This window comes from Carassius auratus, chromosome 19, assembly GCF_003368295.1.
Source record: "Carassius auratus strain Wakin chromosome 19, ASM336829v1, whole genome shotgun sequence".
NCBI lineage: Eukaryota > Metazoa > Chordata > Actinopteri > Cypriniformes > Cyprinidae > Carassius > Carassius auratus.
In genome coordinates, this window is record NC_039261.1 from 24,590,779 (window position 1) to 24,615,551 (window position 24,773).

Genomic DNA, 24,773 nt, shown 5'->3' on the forward strand with positions numbered 1-24,773 from the left:
TCACGCACGCGTCGCGCACACGGCAGAGTTCGGACGCGTTTGTAATATCCGGGTCTGAAGGAGGGAGTGTCTCAGATTCCTAACAGAAACACGCTGGACAGAGCCGCGAGAGAGACGCGCTCCGCGGGAATATGGCATCGGGCAGAGGGAAGCGGAGGCGCAGCGCGGTGGAAACGGGTTCCAGCTCTCCGGTCATGATTTAGATCGGGATCCGGACCGCGATGGAAAAGCCGCTGTGTTCGTCGCAGCCCACGGCCTCGCTCGGGTTCGGCGCGTCCTCGGTGGGGAACATCGCGCCGCTGCAGCGCGGACGCACGCGCAGGATAGAGGGAGTGCTGAGCAAATACACCAACCTCATCCAGGGCTGGCAGAACAGGTAACAATCGAACCGAACCGAACCGAACCGAGCACGATCGAAAGCGTGATGAAGTTTACACTGACCGAACTCAACTCGTGTCCGCAGTCTGTCATCTCTTATTAACAAAACACGTGTGACATTAAATGCATTTAATATCTACATATGATTTATATATTTTTATTTTTATTCTTTTTAGTTAAATGTAGGTTAATTATTCAGCTATGACATTTCTATTTGTTCATTAGATACTCGTGCTAGAAACACTGTTATATACAGATACTTCTGAACTTTTATATGTGACCATAACCATAAAACGACCTAATTGTCCAAATGTGTCATAATGGTCCATTTATTTTTATTGAGACATCATCTGAAAGCTGAACAAATATGCTTTCCATTGATGTATGGTTTGTTAGGATAGGACAATATTTGGGGATTTTAATATTTGGAATCTCAGTGTGCAAAAAAATCTAATATTGAGAAAATCGCCTTTAAAGTTGTCCAAATGAAATTCTTAGCAATGCATATATCATTTATAAAAAATACAGGGGAAAAACAGTATTGTGAAATATTATTATGATAACGTTTATCTATTTTAATATACATTACATTTTTAATTATTCTTATTTTCAGCATCATTACTCCAGTCTTCAGTGTCACATGATCTTCAGAAATCATTCTAATAAATGATTTATCAGTGCTGTAAAGATTTATATTTTTAAATAAATGCTCTTCTTTTTAACTTTTTATTCATCAAAGAATCCTGAAAAAAAGTATCACAGGTTCCAAAAAAATATTTGGCAGCACAACTGTTGTCAACATTAATAATTCTAATAATAAATCAGCATATTACAACGATTTCTGAAGATCATGCCCTTTATACTGGAGTAATGGCTGATAGAAATTCATCTTTGCATCACAGAAATAAAATATATATTTTAAGAGATATTAAAATATAAAACATTATTTTATATTGTAATAACATTTTGCAAGATTACTGTTTTTTTTTCCTGTATTTTTGATCAAATAAATGCTGCCTTGATGAGCAGAAGAGACTTCTTTAAAAAACATCACAAGTCTTACTGATCACAAACTTTTGATCGGTTGTGTGTGTGTGTGTGTGTGTGTGTGTGTGTGTGTGTGTGTGTGTGTGTATTCCATACTGGTTATTTCAAATGATGTGATGTGTGATGATGTGTCAAATGTCCAAAGTTTTTAGTAGGTTAAAATGAGGCCATAAAAACTGATAGTTATAGAATTAGATTGGACAATGTTGGAAAACGTTTAGATTAATTATAGTCCGAAAAATAAAATAAATGATGCATGTATTAATACACACAAACACCTAGAAATCTGGCTTTTGAACTCACGTATTGTCATATTTAGTTGTTATGATTCTCATATCTGCTGTGTATTCTGGCATAATGTGACTACATTTCGTAATCTCTTTCATTACTAAAGTGTTGCATCATAACAAAACTTCCTTGTAGTCCCCAGATTGATGCCACATGTTAGCTTTGTGTATTTGCTGAGTTAAAGCTGAAGTCATCCTGATGTGTTAGTCACTGATCAAACACTTGATGCTTGTTTCACAGGAGAGATTCTGAGATGAACTGATACTCAGGAATAATTACACAAGAGATCAGGAACCAGTTTAATAAATACACACATACACACACACTATCTAGATCCGAATCTGATCTTTGTACTTTAAACACAGTCCATCTGTAAGTTGTAAAACAGTGCAGGCGGAAATACGTTTCTTCACACACAAGGTCTATTTCATGCAGAAGATTGTGCAAATGTGTGTGTGTTTTAGGACGTTCTGACCTGTGTGTGTGTCTGTGCGCTGAACACATGGGACGAACTTTGATATTCAGATCAGATTCTCTGCTGATGCAGACGTGAGTTTACATTGACTCAGTAGAGTCCATCTGTTATGGGACTGAGAGATTATGAGCTGTGATTATGAGGAAAATCGTATTGTTGTTACTCTTTTAAATATCAAGATCTAAGTTATGAAACATGTAAACATCACATTTAGGGCCCCATAAAATCCATTTTATTTTCTTCACAAATTCCATGTTTTCCATAAAATATTATTTTTTCATGTAATGAAATGACAATATCATGTTTTTATTTAATTAATTAATTAATTAATTTTTTTTTACAAATAAAGTGTAGCACAACAGAACTTTACTGTATGAATTACAACTTGGATGTTAAAATATCTGGATTAATATATTCCTATACAAATTTGAATTAATAGTTAGGATTGTTATGTGGTTGCACTTTACAGTCCTGTTGGCTGATAACATATTTAAATAGCAGTCAGTTTACAGTTTAATAGAGACTCTAATTCATATTGTGATTTGAATTTGATGTATGCTATGGCCTTCCTTTTGATTTATTATGGCAGAAGATTTGATTAAGTGATATTCTGCTCTTCACTGAATATCCTGCTGTCCAGGAGAACTAAATGAGATATTAAAGAGATCTCGTGTGATTTTTCTCTCCTGTATTCAGTGTTTTTCATAACATGGCTCAGGAGGAGATGAGAACACGCGCACACACACACACACACACACACACACACACACACACGCTCAGCGCTGGTTTCTCCGTGTTCAGCAGGACTGTCAGTCTCGGAGCTGGTGGACGTGACTCAAGCAGCTTTTCTTCTTGTTGTTGTCAGGAGAGTGAATCATGTAAATACAGTATGAATATATCAGACATGTTATTCATCCAATGTGTTTTTCTGTCTTCCATCTCACTGCTTGTTTATAATATTTATAAATTCATTGAAACTCCTCTTATAGGCAATATTATTTTAGTATCATCCTTTTACGTTTTAAAAAATTAGTTTTTATTTTTATACTTCACATTTTTTGTAAAATGTTGTTGCCTTTTGTCATTTTTATTACTTAAAAAAAAACACATCTATATACTACTTTTTATATCATCAAGTTAAACCAAATTAAAATGTAAATGTTGGAAACTAGCTGGAATAATAATAAAAAATTTCAGTTAATGTGTATTTTATTCAAAATAATGATTTTTTTTATGTTAACGATAATAGGCATGTTTACAGGTGACATTTCACCCCAAAATAAAAATACAAATATATAATTCATAAAATAAATTAAAGAAAAGAAAAGCTATTTTTTAAAGACTAAAGTTAAGATTCATTGTGGAATTATTAATTTATTATTTCTTTTTTAGTTCTCAATATTTTCTATAATATTATATATAGAGAGAGAGAGTGAGTGAGAGAGAACGTGACAGAGTGAGAGAGTGATAGATTGATGTGCTTAACTGTGGTGAAACTAATGTAATAAGAAAAGTTCAACCATCACAATGGGACTGAAAACATTTTGTTATATTCAAAATGTAATTCTATCTTTCTTTCTGTCAGTTGTTGAAATATGACTGCACATATTCTCGAGGCATTTTCAAGGCTGCTGTTGTTGGTTTGTTGAGATGCAAGCAGACATTTCTTTGGGAATGAACTAGAGCTGATTAATCGGAAGAACAGACTAATTACTGATGAGAGAAATCACAAAAACATCCAAAATATAGCACCTTATCTATCAATTATGATACGCCATGAAGGTTTCCAGCTCACACTTACAAAAGGCATTTCTGTTGTATGGAAATGAGATTGAATATTTAATTAGAGGTAAATGAAGATGAGGCTGTAGAAGCTGTTCAGTATGTTGTACAGTCAACTGTACATTCATTTTATATTGCAGCAGCAGTACTACAGTATATATTATATTTGTATTTTTAATGTAACTCTTTCACCAGGTTTAATACGGGCCTGGAAACGCCAGGCAGAAGAATAGAAATGTAACTCTACTCTGGGATTCTGACCTTTCTCAGATTACTAGGACACGTTTGTGTGACTGAATTTTATCTCTGCAGACACAGATCTCAGTGAACAGATGATTAAAGCATGGAAAATGTAGATTTAAAGGGCCAGAGTAAAGCAGAAACTGAAGTCCACCTGGGGTTTATTTCTAGAGTTGTTCCGATTCCGATACTAGTATCGGAAATATCTCCGATACCACAACAAATTCTGGCATCGGCATCGGCGAGTACATGAACCCATATACCGATCCGATACCATTTTCTTAAAAAAGACCTAGTTATGACCGCAAGCTTTGCCTAACCGCTGCACGGTTCTTCTTCGCTGCTCAAAATGCATTGAAAACACAGGAAGTTGTGCTGTGTTGCCACAAGCAACCCCTGTTTAGAGCAGCGAAGAAGAAATGAAAACGCGTTAGCAGCCCTGATCTATATATGACTGGATCACTCATCACATTCTAAACTGCCAAAAGACAGTGAAGCCGCTACTATATTATAGATCAGTGGTTAGCAGTATGTCTCTGTAGTACCGGTAGTTACAGACTCTCAAGTATATTCAGTACCGGCAGCTGCGTTCAGTCGCTTCCGTGTAAGTCAAAACGCAGGGCTCCAGACAGTAGCCGAATATATACTAGTGTCTGTGAATATTAAACTGCAAAATACTATTTAAATATTACTCCCGCAAAATCTACATCTCTGTGGGTGACTGGCACAGATGCGCGAGAGCTCGCTGTTTTGTAGTCTCTGCTGTGTGTCATGAGGACACGAACGCATAAACCGTCACTTCATGAGAATTTACCGTTTCATTTGAGAATACTGTCATATCATAAACACAGACACTCAAAGATCTTCATGGCAGCCCATTAAAATAAATGTTTGGTTTACATGAGTAAATTGACAATATATAAAGCTACTGTTGTAGCCTACAGTAATAATAATACGTCTCTATAATAATAATAATTATGCCTAGATGGTTGCTTGTTTTTTACTTGTTTTGTTGTAAAGAGATTATCTGATTAATAGATCTTTTTTTATATTCCTAGACTTATTTGTTGCAGTTTTTTTATACAGTTATATTGTAAAACTTAAATACCTTTTTTAGTTTGCGGTGTTAGATTTTTGGCTGCATTTGAAGTTCTTTTTTGCATATGAAAATAAATAATACTGTCAAATTCATGTTAGATAATAAAAATACTGTAATAAATACAGTAGTTCACCATGTATTTGTTCATGTTTTATTGAGGGATCTGTCTGAAGCACACCATAAAAAGAATTCTAGCAATTTACACAGGGCTAGTAGTATATACAGCTGTATATACAGATATACACCCAGGTATCGGATCAGTACTCGGTATCGGCCGATACCCTGAGCCCAGGTATCGGAATCGGTATCGGGAAGAGAAAAAGGGTATCGGAACATCTCTATTTATTTCTGTGTTACTGGAGCTGATTGAGGAACGGAGAAACTCACAGGTGGATTTGTGCCGTAGGTGTTTGTGTCCCAACGCTTTCTTTTGCAGTTCTGACTCACTTCACTGTGTGTGTTTTCTGCAGAATTCAAAACAACAGACGGTTTCTTTTTAACATTCTATTTTTAAATTGAAACCGTTGAAACACATCACAACAGAGCTGTGTAGTGAGAGTGAAACATTCAGTATCAGTCAGTAAATGTTAATCCAGTTATTTCTCTGATGCTTTCCACAAGTTAATTAGACTGATTTAAACCCATTAATCAGTCGTTTGTGAAGATTTCTGCTAACAAAATTCATTTGTGAGTAAAGTGCATTATGTTTTGCACAAACATAACACAAATCTGTGTTTTCATCGCCTTCTTTTATACAAAAGCACTAAATAGCATGGCAGGAAACACTGTTATTTAACTTGCTAATTATTTAAAAGTTTATGGCAATATGTAACTTATAAATAAATATGAATATCATTTACATGAACATTATTTTATAATTGTAAGGTTAATGTGTGTATGTGTGTGTGTTTGTGTGTGTAGATAGATAGATAGATAGATGTGCACATGCATAAGATAGATAAACAGAACATGTACAGATGGTCACCAGTTTCATTTGTAAACGTGGTTTGTAATGTAGTACTAGACTTGAAAGCATCTGTCTTGAACAATATCTATAAAAGTGAATGATTTACAGAAATGAAGTGATCCCAGTGCTGCGAGTGTCTGTGTAACTAGGCCACACAACTGAATACACTCAATGCTCCTACAGTATGATGAATGAAGCACGTTTTTAATGTGTTTGTGTGCTTCGGTGATGGTAAATCCAGCTCCTCCTCTATTACAGGATCAGAGCTGCTGGGTTATGTCTTTGTGAACGTGATTATATGGTCTTGAAAGGGTCTGGTTTGGGGTCAGAGCACATTTTGAAATGTTTGGTGCCTGAAGGCTGGAGTTTATGAGATAAAGAGCAGCGTCGAGGAGAGAAAGCTCGGAGAGAATGGACTCAAATGTTCACTCTAATTCCATCATCTATATTATGAAATGTACCTTTTCTTTGCCTCTATTTTAAATAGCCTACTATACAGCTGCATGATCAAATGTAATTTATACTTCAGAAACTAAAAGATGCCACGTGAACCAGAAGAGCACTTCTGGAAGTATTTTCTTCAGTCGTTTTATCTATAAAGAAACTTAATCATGAAGCAAACCAAAGGTCAATCACATTACAAACATCAACTGGAGGGAAAAAAATTATAATTGGAGTTTAAATACATGTTTTACTTGTTGAAATAAATTTTTTATTTATGGAATAATGGAAATCACAAAAAATCTGTGACCAGATCATATCTGCTTACTTCATGTGCCAAAATAAGGAAATGTGGGATGATTTTAATTAAACACAGACTATTAAATCATCTAAACATGTCGCAACTTGCAACATAAATACTGTAGATTTATAAACGAGATAAACGGTAAGTGCATGTACAGTATATGACGCATAGCAATGCAAGTTTTTGAGCTGTGATTAATTTAGCATTTTACTAAGTGCAGTTTGTTTTATTTCCAAAGCTTTATTGATTGTTTTCAAGCTGTCAGTTGTCCAGATGAGGATGAGCAGATGCTGCTTTAGCACTGGCCTACTGTATGGATATACTGTAAACTATAGAAACACATTCATAATGCATGTGGAAAAATGAGCCTGTCACTATGATCTATGTTTCACTTTTACTAAACATGTCAAACGTGTGTGTGTGTGTGTGTGTGTGTGTGTGCTTTTTGTAGCTCTCTCTGTTGAAGTTTGTTGCTGGTCAATGCTGCTGTTGCTGCGATCAGACAGAGAGTCATCGATCCGCTTTAGAGAGAAACACAAACACACACACAACAGCATCCTCACTCACACGCTTGCAGGCTTTCTGTTTTATATACAGTATATATAAGAATTACAAAAAGTTGTAAAAAAGAAATGCATGCAATATGTAAACAATTACATTAAATATGTGCTCATTGTGTATGCATTGTTGAACAAAAATATTTATTTAATTTATTTAGTAAGGACTGAAAATATTTCCCCATTTTATTTTCTTCATTCATTTAATTTATTTATTTCCATTTCTTGCTTGCTTTATTTTATTGTCAAAAAATTATATTAATATGAAATTTGCACACTTATTCAGTAAATATTTTGGTCACACTTTATTTTAAGGTCCAATTCTCACTATTAACTAACCATTAACTATGAATTTTGCCTCAATTAACCCCTTATTTGCTGCTTATTAATAGGTAGTTGTTACGTTTAGGGTATTGGATAGTATTATGGATGTCATGCATTATATGTACTTTATAAGCACTAATAAACAGTCAATATGTTAAAAATAGAGATGCTAATAAGAAAGTAGTTATTAGTGTGAATTGGACCCTATACTAAAGTGTTACCAATATTTTTCTTTTGTGTGCACTCTAAAACCAAAGATCTGCTTTTTCTTCTACTTTTATTTTATTTCAATTTTAAACGCATATTTGGGATTGACGATTTCCATAATACAGTTACTAATGTTTACAATTGTTTATTAAATGCAAAAGATTCTTTGGGTTGAGAATAATACCCAAATATTATGTTTACATAAATCTTTTACTCATAATAGTGTGGTTTATTGTGTTTTAGTGGATGTTTCTATGCTATACATGCTGAAAACACCATCATAAAAACACGAGAAAGTAAGACAAATAAAAATACAACATCTAAAAAAACATCTGCATTTGCTTTATAGGATGAAAATGAATCATTGAACAAACAGTTTTCCAGGCTTGTTTGGTTTTGTCAGTGGTGTGAGAGCAGACTGGAGGAACACACTTCTTCAGGTGCACTTCTCTGGTTTTCTGTAGTTCAGCTGCTGTTATGTGCACTTTCTTATACGGTTTAATCACACAGAGAGCTGAGCTGGGACTTCCACTATCATTTACACTCTCTAATTGTCAGAGCGGGTGATTGGAGCCGTGGCCTCTGGCCAGAGGGATTTCAGAAGTGATTCCCTGCTTAAATATAAGGTGAAATAAACATTTTGAATAGACCTGCTGTATGACAAACTGCCTCTCTTTATTAATATGAGCACATAAAAACTGCTTGTAAAAGAGTTTTAAATGGGGTTTTAAATGAAGCATGCCACACCACAGGACTGTCAGATTTGCATCTTCTGTCAAGAATTTCAAAATAAAATCATATAGTGTTTCCGACATGGTGCAGTGCAGTCCTTCTCTCTTCACTCAAGAGGTGTTGCTTGACTTTATGAATGTGTGGTGATGGATGTTAATCTGTGTGTGTGCAGGTATTTCGTGTTGGACCCTGAAGTGGGTCAGCTGCAGTATTTCGTGAGCGAGCAGGGGCGGAGTCAGAAGCCCCGCGGATCCCTGCCTCTGATTGGTGCGTCTGTGACGGCGAGCGACGAGGTGCCTCACATGTTCATCGTCAGCTCGGCCAATGGGGAGCTCTTCAAACTCAGAGGTATTTCACACTGGCACTTGTGACTCTCAGGTCTCTGCGTTCAGGAGACGATGAGCTAAAGGTTACTTGTTTCACAAAGCAGTACTGGGTTGTTACCACAGCAACCAGTGGCCTCTCTTTAGGAGATTCATGTTTCATGCAGGAGTTGTGCATTTATTCAGTATTTTCTCTGTAGTGCTGGAGGCTTTTGTATTGAGAGTCTCGCTGGCATTCAGTCTGTCTCTCAGCCTGTCCTGGCATATGGAGAGAAACTGTGATCTAAACAGATGATTCACTTCCATTTGGATGTCCCTTCTATACACTACCATTCAAAAGTTGGATTTGTTTTTCCAAGAATTCATCAAGCATGCATTAGATTGATAAAAATGGACAGTGAAGACATTTATAATGTTATACAATTTCTATTTCAAATAAATGCTGTTCTTTTGAACTTTCAATTCAAAGAATCCAAAAACAATTACATTTTGTTTAGCAAAAATATTCAGCAGCACAACTGTTTTCAGCACTGATAATAATGAGAAGTGTTTCTTGAGCGGTGCATCAGTATATTATAATGATTTCTGAAGCTCATGTGACACTGAAGACTGGAGTAATGATGCTGAAAGTTTAGCTGCGCATCAGGAATGAATTCTGTCAGTGTCATCAGCTTCATTGTTCAGAATGACTCTCCTAGCATCTCTGTTAATTGCAGTCAGTTCATCTCCTGCTCGTTACAGAAGCATCTTCATCTCCTAATTAAAGTGGGAGCTTGTTTAAATTGCTAATGCCGAGCAGATCGGAGTGAAGCGTATCCGTGATGAAGCATGCTTGACAGCTGTTTTACTCATTAAATGAGCATTAAATGGATTCTGATGAAGGTTGCATGTTCTGATGAGACACAACATCTATTTCTATGAGCAACAATAACTGAGAAACATCTGAGGAAGAACATCTGCCACATTGACTCTCAGAGGATCTGCTCGCTGCTGGCATCTCAAGGGCTTCTGGGTATTTACTGGGAGCTTTAGTAGCTGGTCCAAGGTGGCTCTCTTCTGGCTAAGCTATGAAGCCTAGGAGTCTTGATGAAAATCAGGTCATGTCATCTTAAATACAACATGAACTTAAAACTTTTTACATGTGTTTTTATTTTATATTGATGCATTTTATATGTATTTATTTATTATATATTAAAATTAGCACCTGTAATTTGGCACCTGTAACACAATCAGGAGTTGCAAGCCAAGCTAAAAAAAAAGCATAAAGATTTTTATTCAGTTCAAATGTGTCCTGATGCATCAGTTTTCCTGCGATATGATTGACTGTAATGTTAATGTTTGTCTGTTCCCTTGATTTCTACTCTTGTGTTTGAAATACTTCCATTTAATGATGCCAGATTAACACACCACATCATGAAATATAATAATTTTAAAGATGCAAAGATGCAGCATGTGTGTGTGTGTGTGTGTGCGTGTGTGTGTGTATGTGTGTGTGTGTGTGTGTGTGTGTTAATGTTTGGGCGGCTGCTGCTCTGTTTCTCATTAACGCTCTGTTTCTGGTTTATTCCGGCTCTAATGTTGACGCTCTGCTGAAGCTCAGTGAAGTTTGATGATTTCAGCTCAAGTGTTTCTCTGGTGCTTGTTTTGTCTCTAGGAATAGTCTGACTTCCTGTTGAATGTGGAAGTGATGCTGTGTTCAGGGTCACTCGTCTGACCCTCGACAGTCATTGTGAAAGAACAGTGTGTTATTTTAGTATCAGTGAGATACTGTAGTTTTTATTTAGAGTTTGAATTAGTATTACTTTTATATTTACATTTTAGTTAATTCTTAGTTAGTTCTCTACTTAACAGTTCTCTAGTAACAGTTTTGGACATTAAATCCCAATCCAACATGATATAATAGAAATGCATATTTTAAGCTGTTTCCATAGTGACTATAATGCATATGCAACAATTTGCATATTTACTCTCCCTCTCTCTCTCTCATATTTTCTCCCATAATTCCTCTGTCCCAGCGGTGGACTCCACAGAACAGCAGCTGTGGATGACGCAGCTACAAGAGTGTACCAGACGCCACTCTGACAGCAGTGCCAAGGTCTGTGCGAACACACACACACACACATACACACACACACACACACAGACACACACACTCACATATTGTGGAGAATGTCTGGTGCTGGGAAAGTGTTATAGGAGAATACATTTTTTGCATTTGAGAGATTTTGGGTTTTGTGCACTGTATACTTGTAAGGGTTAAATATCTTCACTAATACAGAGAGATATCATGACGTGTGACTCCTGAAGACATTCAGTGTGTCGTCACTAAGTGAAAAGACTCATGAATGGTCCTTTTGATGCTTCTTATGTAAATCTCACCAGTTGCATGGTTTACTGTGAGGATTCTTTAAGGTCAGGAGATAGAAAAGATCACTAATCTGATCTATGAGATAAGCTCACTAATATATTTTCTAAGACAGTGGATCTCAGTCTTTTTGGCCCTGAGGCCTCTCACTGTGCACAACAATATTCAAAAGTCCTGAAACTAATTTTAATCTGTGGGCAGTCCTACAATAGTTATAGCAACAACAACAAAAGTTGTTTTAAAAAAATGTTCTTCAGTGCTACTATTAATATTTATAACCTTTTTTTTTATTATTCTTATTTAAAATAAAATTAACCTGATTTTCTTTCAGCTAGTTGTCAAGGAAACATTTGTCATTTTTATTTAGTTTAACTTGATGTACATAAACTGAAATCAAATTAATGCAAACTATATAGACATATAAAGAATATAAAAAATGAGAAAAAAACATAATTTTCTTTCCAGTTGTTCACTATTTACTGAATTAATATTAAAAAAAAAATATTTATTAAAATATTCAATATATTAACAAAACAATATTTGCATAACTGGTAAATTGTGTATTTATTATAAAAATGCCCATATAGTTTTAAGGTTGTAATAATTTCCGTGACTTTTCCAGGTCTAGAAATCACAATTATGAAATTTAAATCCATGTATTTCAAGACCATGAGAATCATTGTTCTTCAAAGAAACTAAATAAAAGAACAGTTGTTGAAGTGAATTAAAAAAGAAAGATCTTGATATAGTTTGGTATAGAATCATTTGTCATATTTGAAATCATTTTAAATCATCTTGAGTGCTCTATGGTAAGATGTAATCTGATCAGTTGTTGTTCACAGATGAGGAAACTGAAGGATTGTGACGAGCATCTGTGTGTCAACCGAACTCAGAACACCTTTGACACACAGGTAACACACACACACACACACACACACTTTCTCTGGTTTAATATTAGGTGTCTCATGTCCTGAAGTGTCTGATTGTTGTACACACAGAGGTTAATGTGGTGCTGTAGTAACTGTTCATCAGCTCATGATCACAGAGCTTCATTGAGTGAAGAACAGATGCTTTATTCTGCTTCTTCTGGCTCTCTCAGATTCCTCAGGAACTGATATCACACACATCGATCCAGACGGATCTGGAGTCACTGCTGAGGGCATTAGCACAAACATACTACCTCTGGTTTTCATTTCACAGGGTTGTTTATGAATCTTTAAAAAAAACTTAATCTCACACCGCAGCCTCAAAATACAAAAATATGAAAAAATACAAATTGCACCAATATTACCATCAGCAGTTTTCAATGGCCACATTTTAAACTCTTAACCACAAAGCTAAATGTTACCTACATACTTGTTTAAATTAGCTTTCCAGTTAAAATATCACTAAAAGTCCTTGAAATGAGATCAGTGTACTTGAGAAAGAACTCTGAATGAGAAATGATGACTTGTTTTTATAGACTGTATCTTAAATATAAGTGTGTTTTGTCGTACTCCATATCTTTCTTATCCTATTTCAAGGATTTTGAGATGTTATCAGGAAAAAAAGACAACAATACTCAAGTATAAAAAATACTTTATTTTTTTAAATATTTTTTTTTTTTTGTTGCATAGTTGCATTACTAATTCAAAGCCTAATGCACTAAAAATATTTTTTTTCCCCAAAGATGAGAGATTTGTTTGTTGTGCTATTCATTCAATTATTCATTTTTGGCTCTTTTTTTGAAGGTAACATTATAAAATGATTCATCTAACTAAACAGTATTTATTGGACATTTTTGATTCATTAAGTCATAATGCAATGACAAAATTTGTGATTCATCAGGTTTCTTGCAATATGATTTGGTGCAGTTTTAATGCTTTAATACATTAACTAATAAGATTGAAGATCACAGATAAAATGTCTAATCATGTCCTTGGCCAGAAATATTATTGCACCACACACTGCACTAAATAGATTGAGCGTTTTATTTACAAAATTATTTCAGGCCTGTGGGACGGCATTTGGCTTCGACTGCTTTGTGCCCACGTTCACTGTCAGAATGTGTTCGCCCACACACACACACACATACACACACACACACACACACACATACACGCACACCCTTCTGTTCACCTGAGATATAGCGTTGTGTGTTTTCGAGAGAGAGAGAGACAGACAGAGACACCTGTCTGTGTGAACATCTGACCTACTTCAGCTCTGTGATTCACTTCATTTAAAGACTCATGTAGTGTTATATTCAAGGCTGTGAATTGTTGTGATTAATTGCATCATCTTGTTGTAATTAACACACTGAATTCTCAGTAAACTAAGTAGCAGGCGCTTGTGTGATTGTGAAGTACAGTAATCTGTGTGAATGACACTCAATATGACACTAGCAGCTCAAACACAAAAACAAACCCATTAGCCACAAACTGCATCAAAACACACAGCTATACACATGTAATAATTAATCAACATATTCCATACTGAAAACAGCTTTCCAGACGTTATAGATTTAATCTTAGTGTAAAGACGCAGTTCTCTTCAGATTTCTGTGAATCACTCATGGCTGATATTTCACTTATTGACTCATTGATCATTACTCTTCACCACACAGACACGCTAAACGACTTCTGTTACACATCACATCTAGGTTTGATTTATAAGTTACCAATTTAGTGATAAACAGATGCTTTGCTGATGTCTGTGCATGTGTGATAAAATCCTGTTTTAATCAGCTCTAAATGTTCAGAACAAACTTTAGAAACCACAAGATTAGATGCATTAACAGCATTTAAACATTGTTTGATTGTGTTATTTTAGTATAATTTGAAATTATGTACAATGATTTAATCATCATTTAATTAGTTGCATATGTTAATGCATTAACTAGGATGTTGAAGGTTTCAGTATTTGTGGTAATACATCAGACTCTTATCTAGTTCTGATGCTTTCGTGTATTCAGCAGTCATGTGAAGGTGAGTTTGATAGTGAAATCTTCTCTGGTAGTGACGTCTGTGGCTTGTGTTTTCTGGAGTGTGATTGTGATGTGAATGAAGCTGTAATTCTGCATTCACTGCTCGTTAGACTGTATTGTGTATCTGAATGGGATTTCGTGTGTGTGTGTGTCTCAGGGTTCGTCGGGCAGAACGCGGAGTTTCTCTCTGCTTCCTCACCTCCCTCCGTCTTCCTCTCCTGCATCTCAGAGACATCTGCCTCACCACGGGCCTCAGAACAACATCGTTACCATCACGCACCATAAGTCGCCTGCAGCCGCCCGCCGTGCCAAGAACCAGTACCCAGAGCGCCTCCTGGAGGTCAAAGAGGTCAGACACACACGCTTCAAACACTGCACTGATGGAGGATAATTAATTATTGACCAATCTCCTGTCTGATCTAATGTAGAATTAAAAAACACTCTAAATATTATTTAATTTTAAGATTCATGTATTTGAATTGGATAAACAATTTCCATCCATTAAGATGACATAGTTTTAACAAACTAATAAACTTTATACTATGCATACTTGTCAGTCATACATAAATAAAACCATTTTCTAATTTGATAGAATTTGACTGAATTTGCTTGTTCCACATTAAGCCATATTTGAAACATGTCCATACTTCAAACTGACTAAATGTAATTGTTTTCACAATAAAAAGAGTTATGCAGATTTTAAACAATTTAAATAAATGCATTTTGAAAATATGATTATTTAAATTAAATTTAAAAAAAAAACTGCAAATAGCCTAATTAATTATAAACTATGGCATGATTTTTTTTTGAGAGCAGAAATCTGACCCGTTTCATTTATATATGACTGACAAGTATTCTTCACCTTAAGTTTATCGTTTATGTTCAAATATCAACTTTACGTTAAAATTGTGTAATCTAATGGATGAAATTTCAAATGCAATTTAAATACTCTTGTGTGTGTGTTTGCTCTTTTCCATTTATGTCCATGAATGTGAAGTGAATTTGTCACATTTCACAGGATGTTGAATTGGACTTAGGAAGAGGGATTGACTGAATTGAAATTCAAAGGAATTCAACACAGCATAAGAATTTAATTAGTTCCAATAATAAGATAAAATCAAATATATAGTCAGAATAATGTGAGCTCGATCAAGCTTTAATCTGTGCAAATCAAACTATTACTGGAGAGCTGCTTCATAGGAGAAAATCATGTTGTGATTCTAATGGAAAGCAACACTCTGTGTGTGTGTGTGTGTGTGTGTGTGTGTGGTGTGTGTTTATGTATGCACGTGCATTTAATACTGTAAAGCTGCTTGCTTTATAGTGATCTGTTTTATAAACAGCTATTAAAAATAAATGTGACTGGTGAATTGCAGAGCTGTGCAAACATATCCACATTCCTATGATCAGATGCTTTCTTAACTGCTGTTTTCTCACTACTAGCATTTTAGTTTTATTTTGTTATTGAGGGGAAATTTTGCAGCACATATTTGCATTTTCATCTAAACGCTGCTTTTAGCAGCATGTGGATGCTCGCTAACAGTAAAATATTTAATACATAATGTCATATAAATATATATATATATATATATATATATATATATATATATATATATATATAAAATTAAATATATATAAAATTAAATTAAATAAAATTAAAAGTGATATTCTTTGAATAAAAGCATCTGCCAAATGCATGAATGTGAATGCTGCATTTTCACACAGACTTTCTCCAGAAACATCTCTTTCCTTTAATGGAAATAAGGATCAGCTGGATTTTTGTAGCTCTGAGCATAAAGAAGCGTCACAGAAATGTATTCCTCATATAAACTGTGTCAGTTTGAACTCTGTTGGACTTTATTTCTGTGCCAGAGTATCATTTAGAGAATTAAATAAGACCTGCGTCAGCTGAAACATTATTACCTCATCTGTCACATCTGTCGACACACGGCTCGAGTGATCATCTGCATCAACCACAGCGGAAACTTTACTGCTTTTATTTCAGGCCCTAGATTACATCAGCCATTTCAGAGATGGAGAAATATCTGATTAAAAATTATGATGATTCTTTACAATAATGTGCTCAAGAGTCTCATCTGCTCACCAAGACCACACATACTGGTAAACACAGGAAAACTGATAAATATTATTACATTAAGTAACTGTTTTCTATTTGAATATATTTTAAAATGTCAAATGTCATTTTCACACATGTCACATGATCTTAAGAAATCATTCTAATATACTGATTTGCTGCTCAAGAAACATTTCTGATTATTATAAGTGTGGAAAACAGTTGTGCTGCTTAATGTTTTGTGGAAACTGATACATATTCATTTTCAGAATTATTTGATGAATGGAAAACTCAAGAAGAACAATTTTTATGTGAAATAGAAATCTTTTGCAATGTCATAAATGTCAGCTTTCATGACATTTAAGTATTCATTTATTTAAAAAAAACAAAAACATCTTACATCAGAATCAGTGTTTTATTATAGAAACAGACTTTTCAAACTGAGTTTTCTCATGATATTTGTACCAGTTTAACCCCAAGGGTTGTGTTATACTTAGTTATGTACACTATTGAAAATAAAGGTTCTAAAAGGGTGTTTTTGCAGTGATGCCACAGAAGAACCATTTTTGGTTACCCAGAGAACCTTTCAGTGAACAGTCCCTAAAAGGACCATTTTGAAAGTGCATTTTATAAATCTAAAGAACCTTTTGTGACTAAAGAACCTTTTCTGCATTTTCAAAGCTCCACAGATGTTCAAGGTTCTACATAGAACCATTGATGCCAATAAAGAGCCTTTATTTTTAAGCGTGAGCTGAATGGCGCCACCTATTGGTAGACAACAGTAAAGCTCCTTCCTCATTTCTTCAGGTTATGAACCAGGCTGAGGGTCAGCAGAAGAGTCTGGTCGAGTCCATCGAGTCTCTGCCGACGCGAGGATCCCTGTCCTGTCTGGATCAGGACCTGCTGCTGCTGAAAGCCACCTCTGCCGCCACTCTGAGCTGCCTCGGCGAGTGCCTGAATATATTACAGCAGAGCACCGGACATAACCACGGGCCGCCCTCCGGTGAGTCCAATACGGACACCCTACAGACGCCCGTGGCTCTGCTGTCAGACCCGGAGCCGGCCAAAGATCAGGGCGAGGTCGACTGCGGCCCCTGTCCGTATCTAACGGGCCCCATGCAGTTAAACGTTTGCAATAATTGCTGTTGAAGGGCTGTTCGTCGTTCATGCTGCATGTTCACTGTTTGTGTGAGTTCATCTGTATTTGGGCTCTTCATTTGAATCATTTGTTCATTCAGTTCTGTGCCTGATTGTATCATTCGTATTTGTGTAACATGTTAATGCACGGTTTGTTTGACTGTTTGGAATCTGATTCCAGTCGCTTTTCAATGCTGGACGAACCACATGCCAAAGAAACACACACGCAGGTGCCTGAAAACTCAAAATGACCCGGTGGATCCAATAAAACATTTCAGATCGCCCCTGACATGGACTCAGGTGCTTCACTCTGGGCGTCAAAATCAATTTCCATGATTTTTTTTTATTTGATTTTACGTTATGCATTTTTATTTTATTTTTTTCACTCTGCCAAAAAACAACTAAAAGAACAAAATGAGAACTCCTTGATATCAAAGGACACCTTAGATGTCTTTCTTTCTTCAAGGAGAAACACTTGAGAGCTGAATGACTCTGTGCCTGTCTGAATATTGTATTTTCTTTTTGTATTTTCAGTTTTGAATGTTAATCTTCAGATCTCAGGTTCTGTTCCTTGTGTTTGGAGAGAACGAACTGCATTTTGTTTTAGATTTCTTTAAATGCTGTTTTCTTCTGTTTTGTAAAACATATATTTTTGAAAGTATGGGAGTGAAAATGCTTGTTCCTCTCTCACCCTGAATGCTTCAGATGAGTTTGAAATGAGACTGAATTGATGTATGATGTATGGTGATGTTACGGAAATGAATTAAAGGAATGAGTTCAGATGGCATCTTTGATCTCTGACTGAGGTCTGTTACTGTGGGCAAGTGACACACATTGAGGGGGCGGGGCTTTGAATGGGGCGGGGCCTGCAGATCCAAATTAGGGTAACACTAATCAGGTAAATACATATTGTGTGTTTTGTTTGCATGATCAGTTTGCTTTACATCACAGTGATCAGCTGGGACATTTCACATGTTCTAGTCTGTGCATGGATGTTTCCCTGCATGGTCTGTGTGATGATTTATTTTCCAGCCTGATTCACAAAAGAATGAGTTAATCTGAAACGATGCTTGATGCTGTCCGATGTAGTGTTTTGGAGGAGAATCGTGGTCGTAAGAAACACTTGTATTTTTTGACATTTTATCTAATTATTTTCGCTGTGGATTTACAGTTCAAAAGTTTGGGAACATGTTTCTGAATATTTATTATTATTTTTTATCACAAATACAGTACAAATTTTAATATTGTAAAATAGCATTACAATTTAAAATACATGTTTTGTATTTTTATATATATATATATATATTTTTTTTAAATGTACTAAATTGTACTAAATTTTCCGCTGTGATTTACAGTTTTAAAGGGGTCATATGACTTGCTAAAAAGAACATTATTTTGTGTAATCTGATGTGTTTATATGGTTTAAGGTTTTCCTATTTTCCACATAATGTACGTTATTGTTGCTCCTCTATGCCCTGCCTTCTGAAACGTGTCGTTTTTTTACAAAGCTCATCGGTCTGAAAAGCTAGGTGTGCTGTGATTGGCCATCTATCCAATGCATTGTGATTGGCCGAATACCTCAAGCGTGTGATGGAAATGTTACACACCTTACCACAGTGTGATCCAGACTCCCAGCACAACCAGACAAATACCAATAAAACCCATTACAAACGAAGCATTTGTTGCATCCAGTGGGGACATAGTTACTAATTATAATGACTTGTACTGTCTTTTTACACTGAATGGCCACATGTGACGATACCGGGATGGACTCAAAAATTGAAATCGCATCATATGACCCCTTTAAGAATCTGAAGGTCCATTCACCACAAGGGCTATAACAATTATGAGCACATTAAAATGCAAATAATCTAAAGTTTACCTTACAATATAAAAAGGACTAACTGTATTTGCATCCCAGTTATGTAGGTGGCTGAATGTGCAAAACCTGACATCAGCCGATCAGAAATATTGTGAGAGCAGATGCCAAGTTCATGCAGCCCTGATGACGCTTTGAACATGATGTCATGAGAATTTGAGATGTTTTTTGCATCAGTATGCTTCACATCTTTCTACACACTGAACTGCTGCTGAATTAATCTACAATTCATTGGTTATATATAAAAATAATAACAATAATACAGTGTTAAAACTGCCATTCAAAGCAGCATATGATGTTTGTGTTGAAAGATGTGATTCATTCCTGCTGAAAAAAAAACACCTAGGTTTTTTGGTTTGCTGGTTTGAGTTGGTTTCTAGTTTCAGTTTGATGAGCATTTGTCAACTAGCTGTGTAAGACACTTTAGGCCGTTTTTTCTTTTTCTTTTTTATCAGGGTCAGACTGAACGCAGACTGAAGGTCACTAATTGATTTGGTTTTGAGTTTTGATGTGATGTGTAACTACTGGCCGCTGGTCATGTGTTCTTCATTCCTTCAGATAATGTTCCTGTGTGGACCGTCCAAAAGTCCCCCTCAGGAGAACGTCTGAGGAACGACGGTGCTGTTACCCAGAGCTCCACAGAGCCCTCGCCCTCCCTCAGGAAAACAAACCTGCTGCAGAACACTGAGGTGAGGCAATACTGCGCATTATAGATATTTTTACCATGCAAACGTTTTGGGTCTGTAAGATTTTAAAATGTCTACAATTTTATTCTCACTGAAGCTGCATTTGTTTTTCCAAAAATACATTAGAAATGCAATATTGTAAAAAATTATTTCAGTTTAAAATAACAGTTTTCTATTTAAATGTATAGTAAAATGTAATTAATTCCTGTGATGCACAGCTGAATGTTCAGCATCATTCCTCCAGTCTTCAGTGTCACATGATCTTCAGAAATCATTCTGATATAGTGATTTACTGCTCAACAAACATTTCTGATTATTATGTTTGAAATGTTGAAAACAGTTAATGTTTTTATGGAAACTGATTTTTTTCTGATTCTTTATTGAATAGCACATTGAATCAAACAGCATTTTTTTGAAATTGATTGTTTTAAAAAATTATATATGGTTTTAGTAACATAATTATATATGTATTTAATGATATTAATGATATTCATAATATAGGCTATATATACATAATGTATGTATATGTATGTATGAATTCATCCTTTTTTTCATTGTATAGAATATTGTTGCATGCATAAGTTAGTTGTGTGAGATCATGTGTGTGATGTGTGTGTCTGCTACAGGATGGTGTGGATGTGATTTCTCCTGAGGAGGAGGTGATGGATTCAGATGATAACACTGAAGAAGATCTGGGTGTGTTAGACGACCAGAGGAGCGTCATTCTGCATCTGCTGTCTCAGCTCAAACTGGGCATGGATCTCACACGGGTGTGAATCACAACAACACGTCAGTTTCAGGTAACATTAGAGTTACATTGGACTTTAAAGTGTCTATCTGTGTGTCTATCTGTGTGCAGGTTGTTCTTCCCACATTCATCCTGGAGAAGCGTTCACTGCTGGAGATGTACGCTAATTTCATGGCGCACCCGGACCTGTTCCTGTCCATCTCCACTGGAAGCACCCCGGAGGAGCGTATGGTGCATTTTGTTGAATATTACATGACCGCCTTCCATGAAGGACGTAAGGGCGCCGTCGCCAAGAAGCCCTACAATCCGGTGCTGGGCGAGACCTTCCACTGCTCGTGGGAGGTTCCACAAGATCGAGTCCACCCAATGAGGACTGAGACCAACCCCAGGACCAATCAGGAGGCAACGGGGGCGGGGTCAGACTCTTACAGGGTGCGTTTCGTGGCGGAGCAGGTTTCCCATCATCCTCCGGTGTCAGGGTTTTACTGTGAGTGTGCTGAAAGAGGCATGTGTATCAACACACACATCTGGACCAAGAGCAAGTTCATGGGCATGTCAGTGGGCGTCTCTATGGTGGGAGAAGGTGGGTCAATTTTCACTCAGAGGTTGCTAGTAAATTTTACAGTTAAAGGGATTGTTCATCCAAAAATAACAATGAGCTGAAAATTAACTCATCCTTAAGATATACAAGAGGTAGATGAGTTTGTTGCTTCATCACATGTAGAGAAATTTAGCATTACATCACTTACTCACCAGTGAATCCTCTGCAGTTAATGGGTGCCGTCAGAATGAGAGTCCAAACTGTTGATTAAAAACATCACAATGATCCACAATAATCCACACTGCTCCTGTCCATCAGATAATGTCTTGTGAAGTGAAAAACTGTGTTTGTTAGAAATAAGTCCATCATTAAGAAGTTTTAACTTCAAACTGTCCTTTATCTGTGATATTGCTTTCTCTAGTGAATAGTTTGAATCAGGAAAAAATATGCACAGATCAAGCCCAGTTTATTAGCAAAAATAGTCAAAAACACTAAACAAATATGCAACAGGAGATGGACTTATGATGCTTACTTATGTTACAATATGTTATGTTATGATATATATAAAAACTTGGAATCAGTATTTCATGAGATTTATTCCATGATTTTTTTGCAGCAGATACTTTTCACCACATCACAATTCAGTTCAGGGGTGAAAGGTGTTGTGTGAATGTGAACGCGTCCAGGAAAGTGGAGTTTGTTTTCCCGTTGGACCCGTCGGTGTGATGTGAACCAGATTGATCATCTGTGCTGATGTGCTCAGTCTAGCTTTAGGGTTTTGCTCTGTGCTCTTCAGGTGTGTTGTACCTGCGTGATCACGGGGAGGAGTACGTGTTTACATTCCCGAGTGCGTACGCTCGATCCATCCTCACCGTGCCGTGGGTGGAGCTCGGAGGAAAGGTCACCATCAGCTGCGCTAAGACCGGATACTCGGCCAACGTCACATTCCATACCAAACCCTTCTACGGGGGCAAAGTTCACAGGTCAGTCAGCAATGTCACCGATTCTGAAATGAGATGTAATGAGAAGCCTATGAGTGATGATGATGACGATGAAGGTGTGTGTGTTCAGGGTCAGTGCAGAGGTGAAGCAAAACTCGAGTGGGACGGTGGTGTGTAAAGCTCAGGGTGAGTGGAACGGGACTCTGGAGTTCATCTACAGCAGTGGAGAGACCAAAGTCATCGACACAAACAAACTGCCCGTTATCAGAAAGATGATTCGGCCCGTCGAGAAACAGGGCCCGACCGAGTCCAGGTAAAACTGTCTGATTACATATTTTCAAACACACACATATATATAGACATATATGTATATGGATATACAGTATGTATATTTTTAGGATTTTTTGATGAAAGAAGTTCAAAAGAGCAACATTTGTTTGAAATCTATTGTGACCTTAATTTCACTTTGGCATTTCTGAAGGATCATGTGACTCTGAAGACTGAAGTAACGATGCTGACAGTTTTGATCTTTATCTTTGATATATTCACATAGCAAACAGCTATTGAAATTGTAATAGTATATCTCAATATTGCTGATTTTAAAGTATTTTTAACAAATGTTTATTTTGTGGTCATTGATATAGTTGTGATATTCTGTGTTGTTGATGTCAGGCGTCTCTGGCAGCATGTGACAGCAGCACTGAAGGAAGGAAATGTTGATCTGGCCACTGAACACAAGCATGTGTTAGAGGAAGACCAGCGATCAGACGAGAGACAGAGAGCTGCCAACAACATGCCCTGGAAACCCAAATACTTCCACAAAGAGGTGCGTTCATGACTGAAACCGCCTCAGACACGTCTGCAGTTACACACTGGTTTTGAAACCTGACAAACTCTAAATCTGAACTAAATGCAATAGAAAACATCAAATGGACCATTTAATGTGAAGCTTATCTCTCTGATGCAGCTACGATGAAACCATTTGTACAGTTTTCCTGGAGTGTCTATGGTGTGAACCTGATGAAGGTGTTTGTCTGTGTTTGCAGGGTGATGGATGGGTCTACAAAAACCCCTTATGGAAAACAAATCAAAGAAAGGAAGACGAACGCTGATCAGACTAACACAGGGACTGAGAACAAACAGCAAAAATCAAAAACAGGAGAATAATGGTGCATCACACTACAGACAGAAGCCAGTGTGTATATATGAGAACATGGACACACAGACCAGATCTTTTATACACTTTAAATGATATAGTATTTTTCATGATTATAACCGAGCCTTTATGAATATGCACAGTAATATGTACACAGTAATTTGTGATCTGTTATTAGATGATTTGTTAACAGATTAAGAGAGTCATGGATTTACGTCATTTAACAATGTTCAGAATCAAATTCAGTATTTCAGCTCATATTTCAGCCCAATATATATTCATTAATATAATTCATTAAATTGTAATGATTCATAATTCAATTCATATTTAAATTATACATTGTATAATTTAAATTTTATCATAATTATAGAATTCATAATTCATAAATAATACATTATGTATTTTTGCATTGTGCCATTGTTTTAATAAAAATGACACATTTCCCACCTAAATATTATTACTGTAATATCCTATTTTTTAACTTAGTTGTACAACAAATACAATCACAATATAGAAATACTTCACAATTATTTTAAGTATATCTTGATGGTCCTGAAATAAGCTTCAGTTTCTTATGTTTAGTTAAGAAATAAACGAGTATTCTGTGGTGAAATATGATCTGCACATGTTCTTGACAGATGAATAAGTGATGATATTATGTTCGAGATGAATCAGCAGACATTAAACGGATGAAAATGGTTGTGTTTTGACTGATCAGGTGAGCTGATGGTGATGTGATTGAGTTGAATGTTAAATGAATGGTCTGGTCAGTCAATATCCTCTTCATGAGTCACTGCTAATTACTGAGAGCTGCTGACAGAACGCTATTGTTCAAACTAATTGGCCATTAAATGAGGTTTTACCCGAGAGCTTTTACATCGGTCTGCTCCACCACAATCCTGATGCACTTTTAAAGGCCAAAACCCACTGTACGGTGTTAGCAGATCACTGCATTTCTCACTGTGCGACATGGATCTAATAAACTTGACTAGGGCGTGTGTTTTAGACAGTATGATGGGGACACCTTAAATTGTATTTGTATTAACATTATTTTATGATACAACACCCATATTGCCTAAAAAGATGGGTTTATCATGTGATTACACTAACATTATGCTAC

The 24,773-nt window shown here is 36.1% G+C and overlaps 1 protein-coding gene across 2 annotated transcripts; it reads left to right on the top strand.

The window, feature by feature from the left end:
- Window positions 1-24,268, top strand: osbpl10a (oxysterol binding protein-like 10a). Of its 2 annotated transcripts, XM_026289622.1 has the most exons (13): window positions 3-376; window positions 9,014-9,189; window positions 11,180-11,259; window positions 12,372-12,440; window positions 14,649-14,840; window positions 17,373-17,568; window positions 20,140-20,270; window positions 20,894-21,037; window positions 21,127-21,598; window positions 22,353-22,539; window positions 22,628-22,810; window positions 23,170-23,323; window positions 23,544-24,268. In XM_026289622.1, the coding sequence occupies exons 1-13, from the start codon at window positions 222-224 to the stop codon at window positions 23,607-23,609; spliced, it is 2,205 nt and encodes a 734-aa protein (XP_026145407.1). In that variant the 5' UTR covers window positions 3-221; the 3' UTR covers window positions 23,610-24,268. The 2 variants fall into 2 exon arrangements, with proteins under 2 accessions (XP_026145408.1, XP_026145407.1); XM_026289623.1 differs by lacking the exon at window positions 12,372-12,440 and having other exon boundaries at window positions 1-376.
- Window positions 24,269-24,773: the final 505 nt, after the last annotated feature.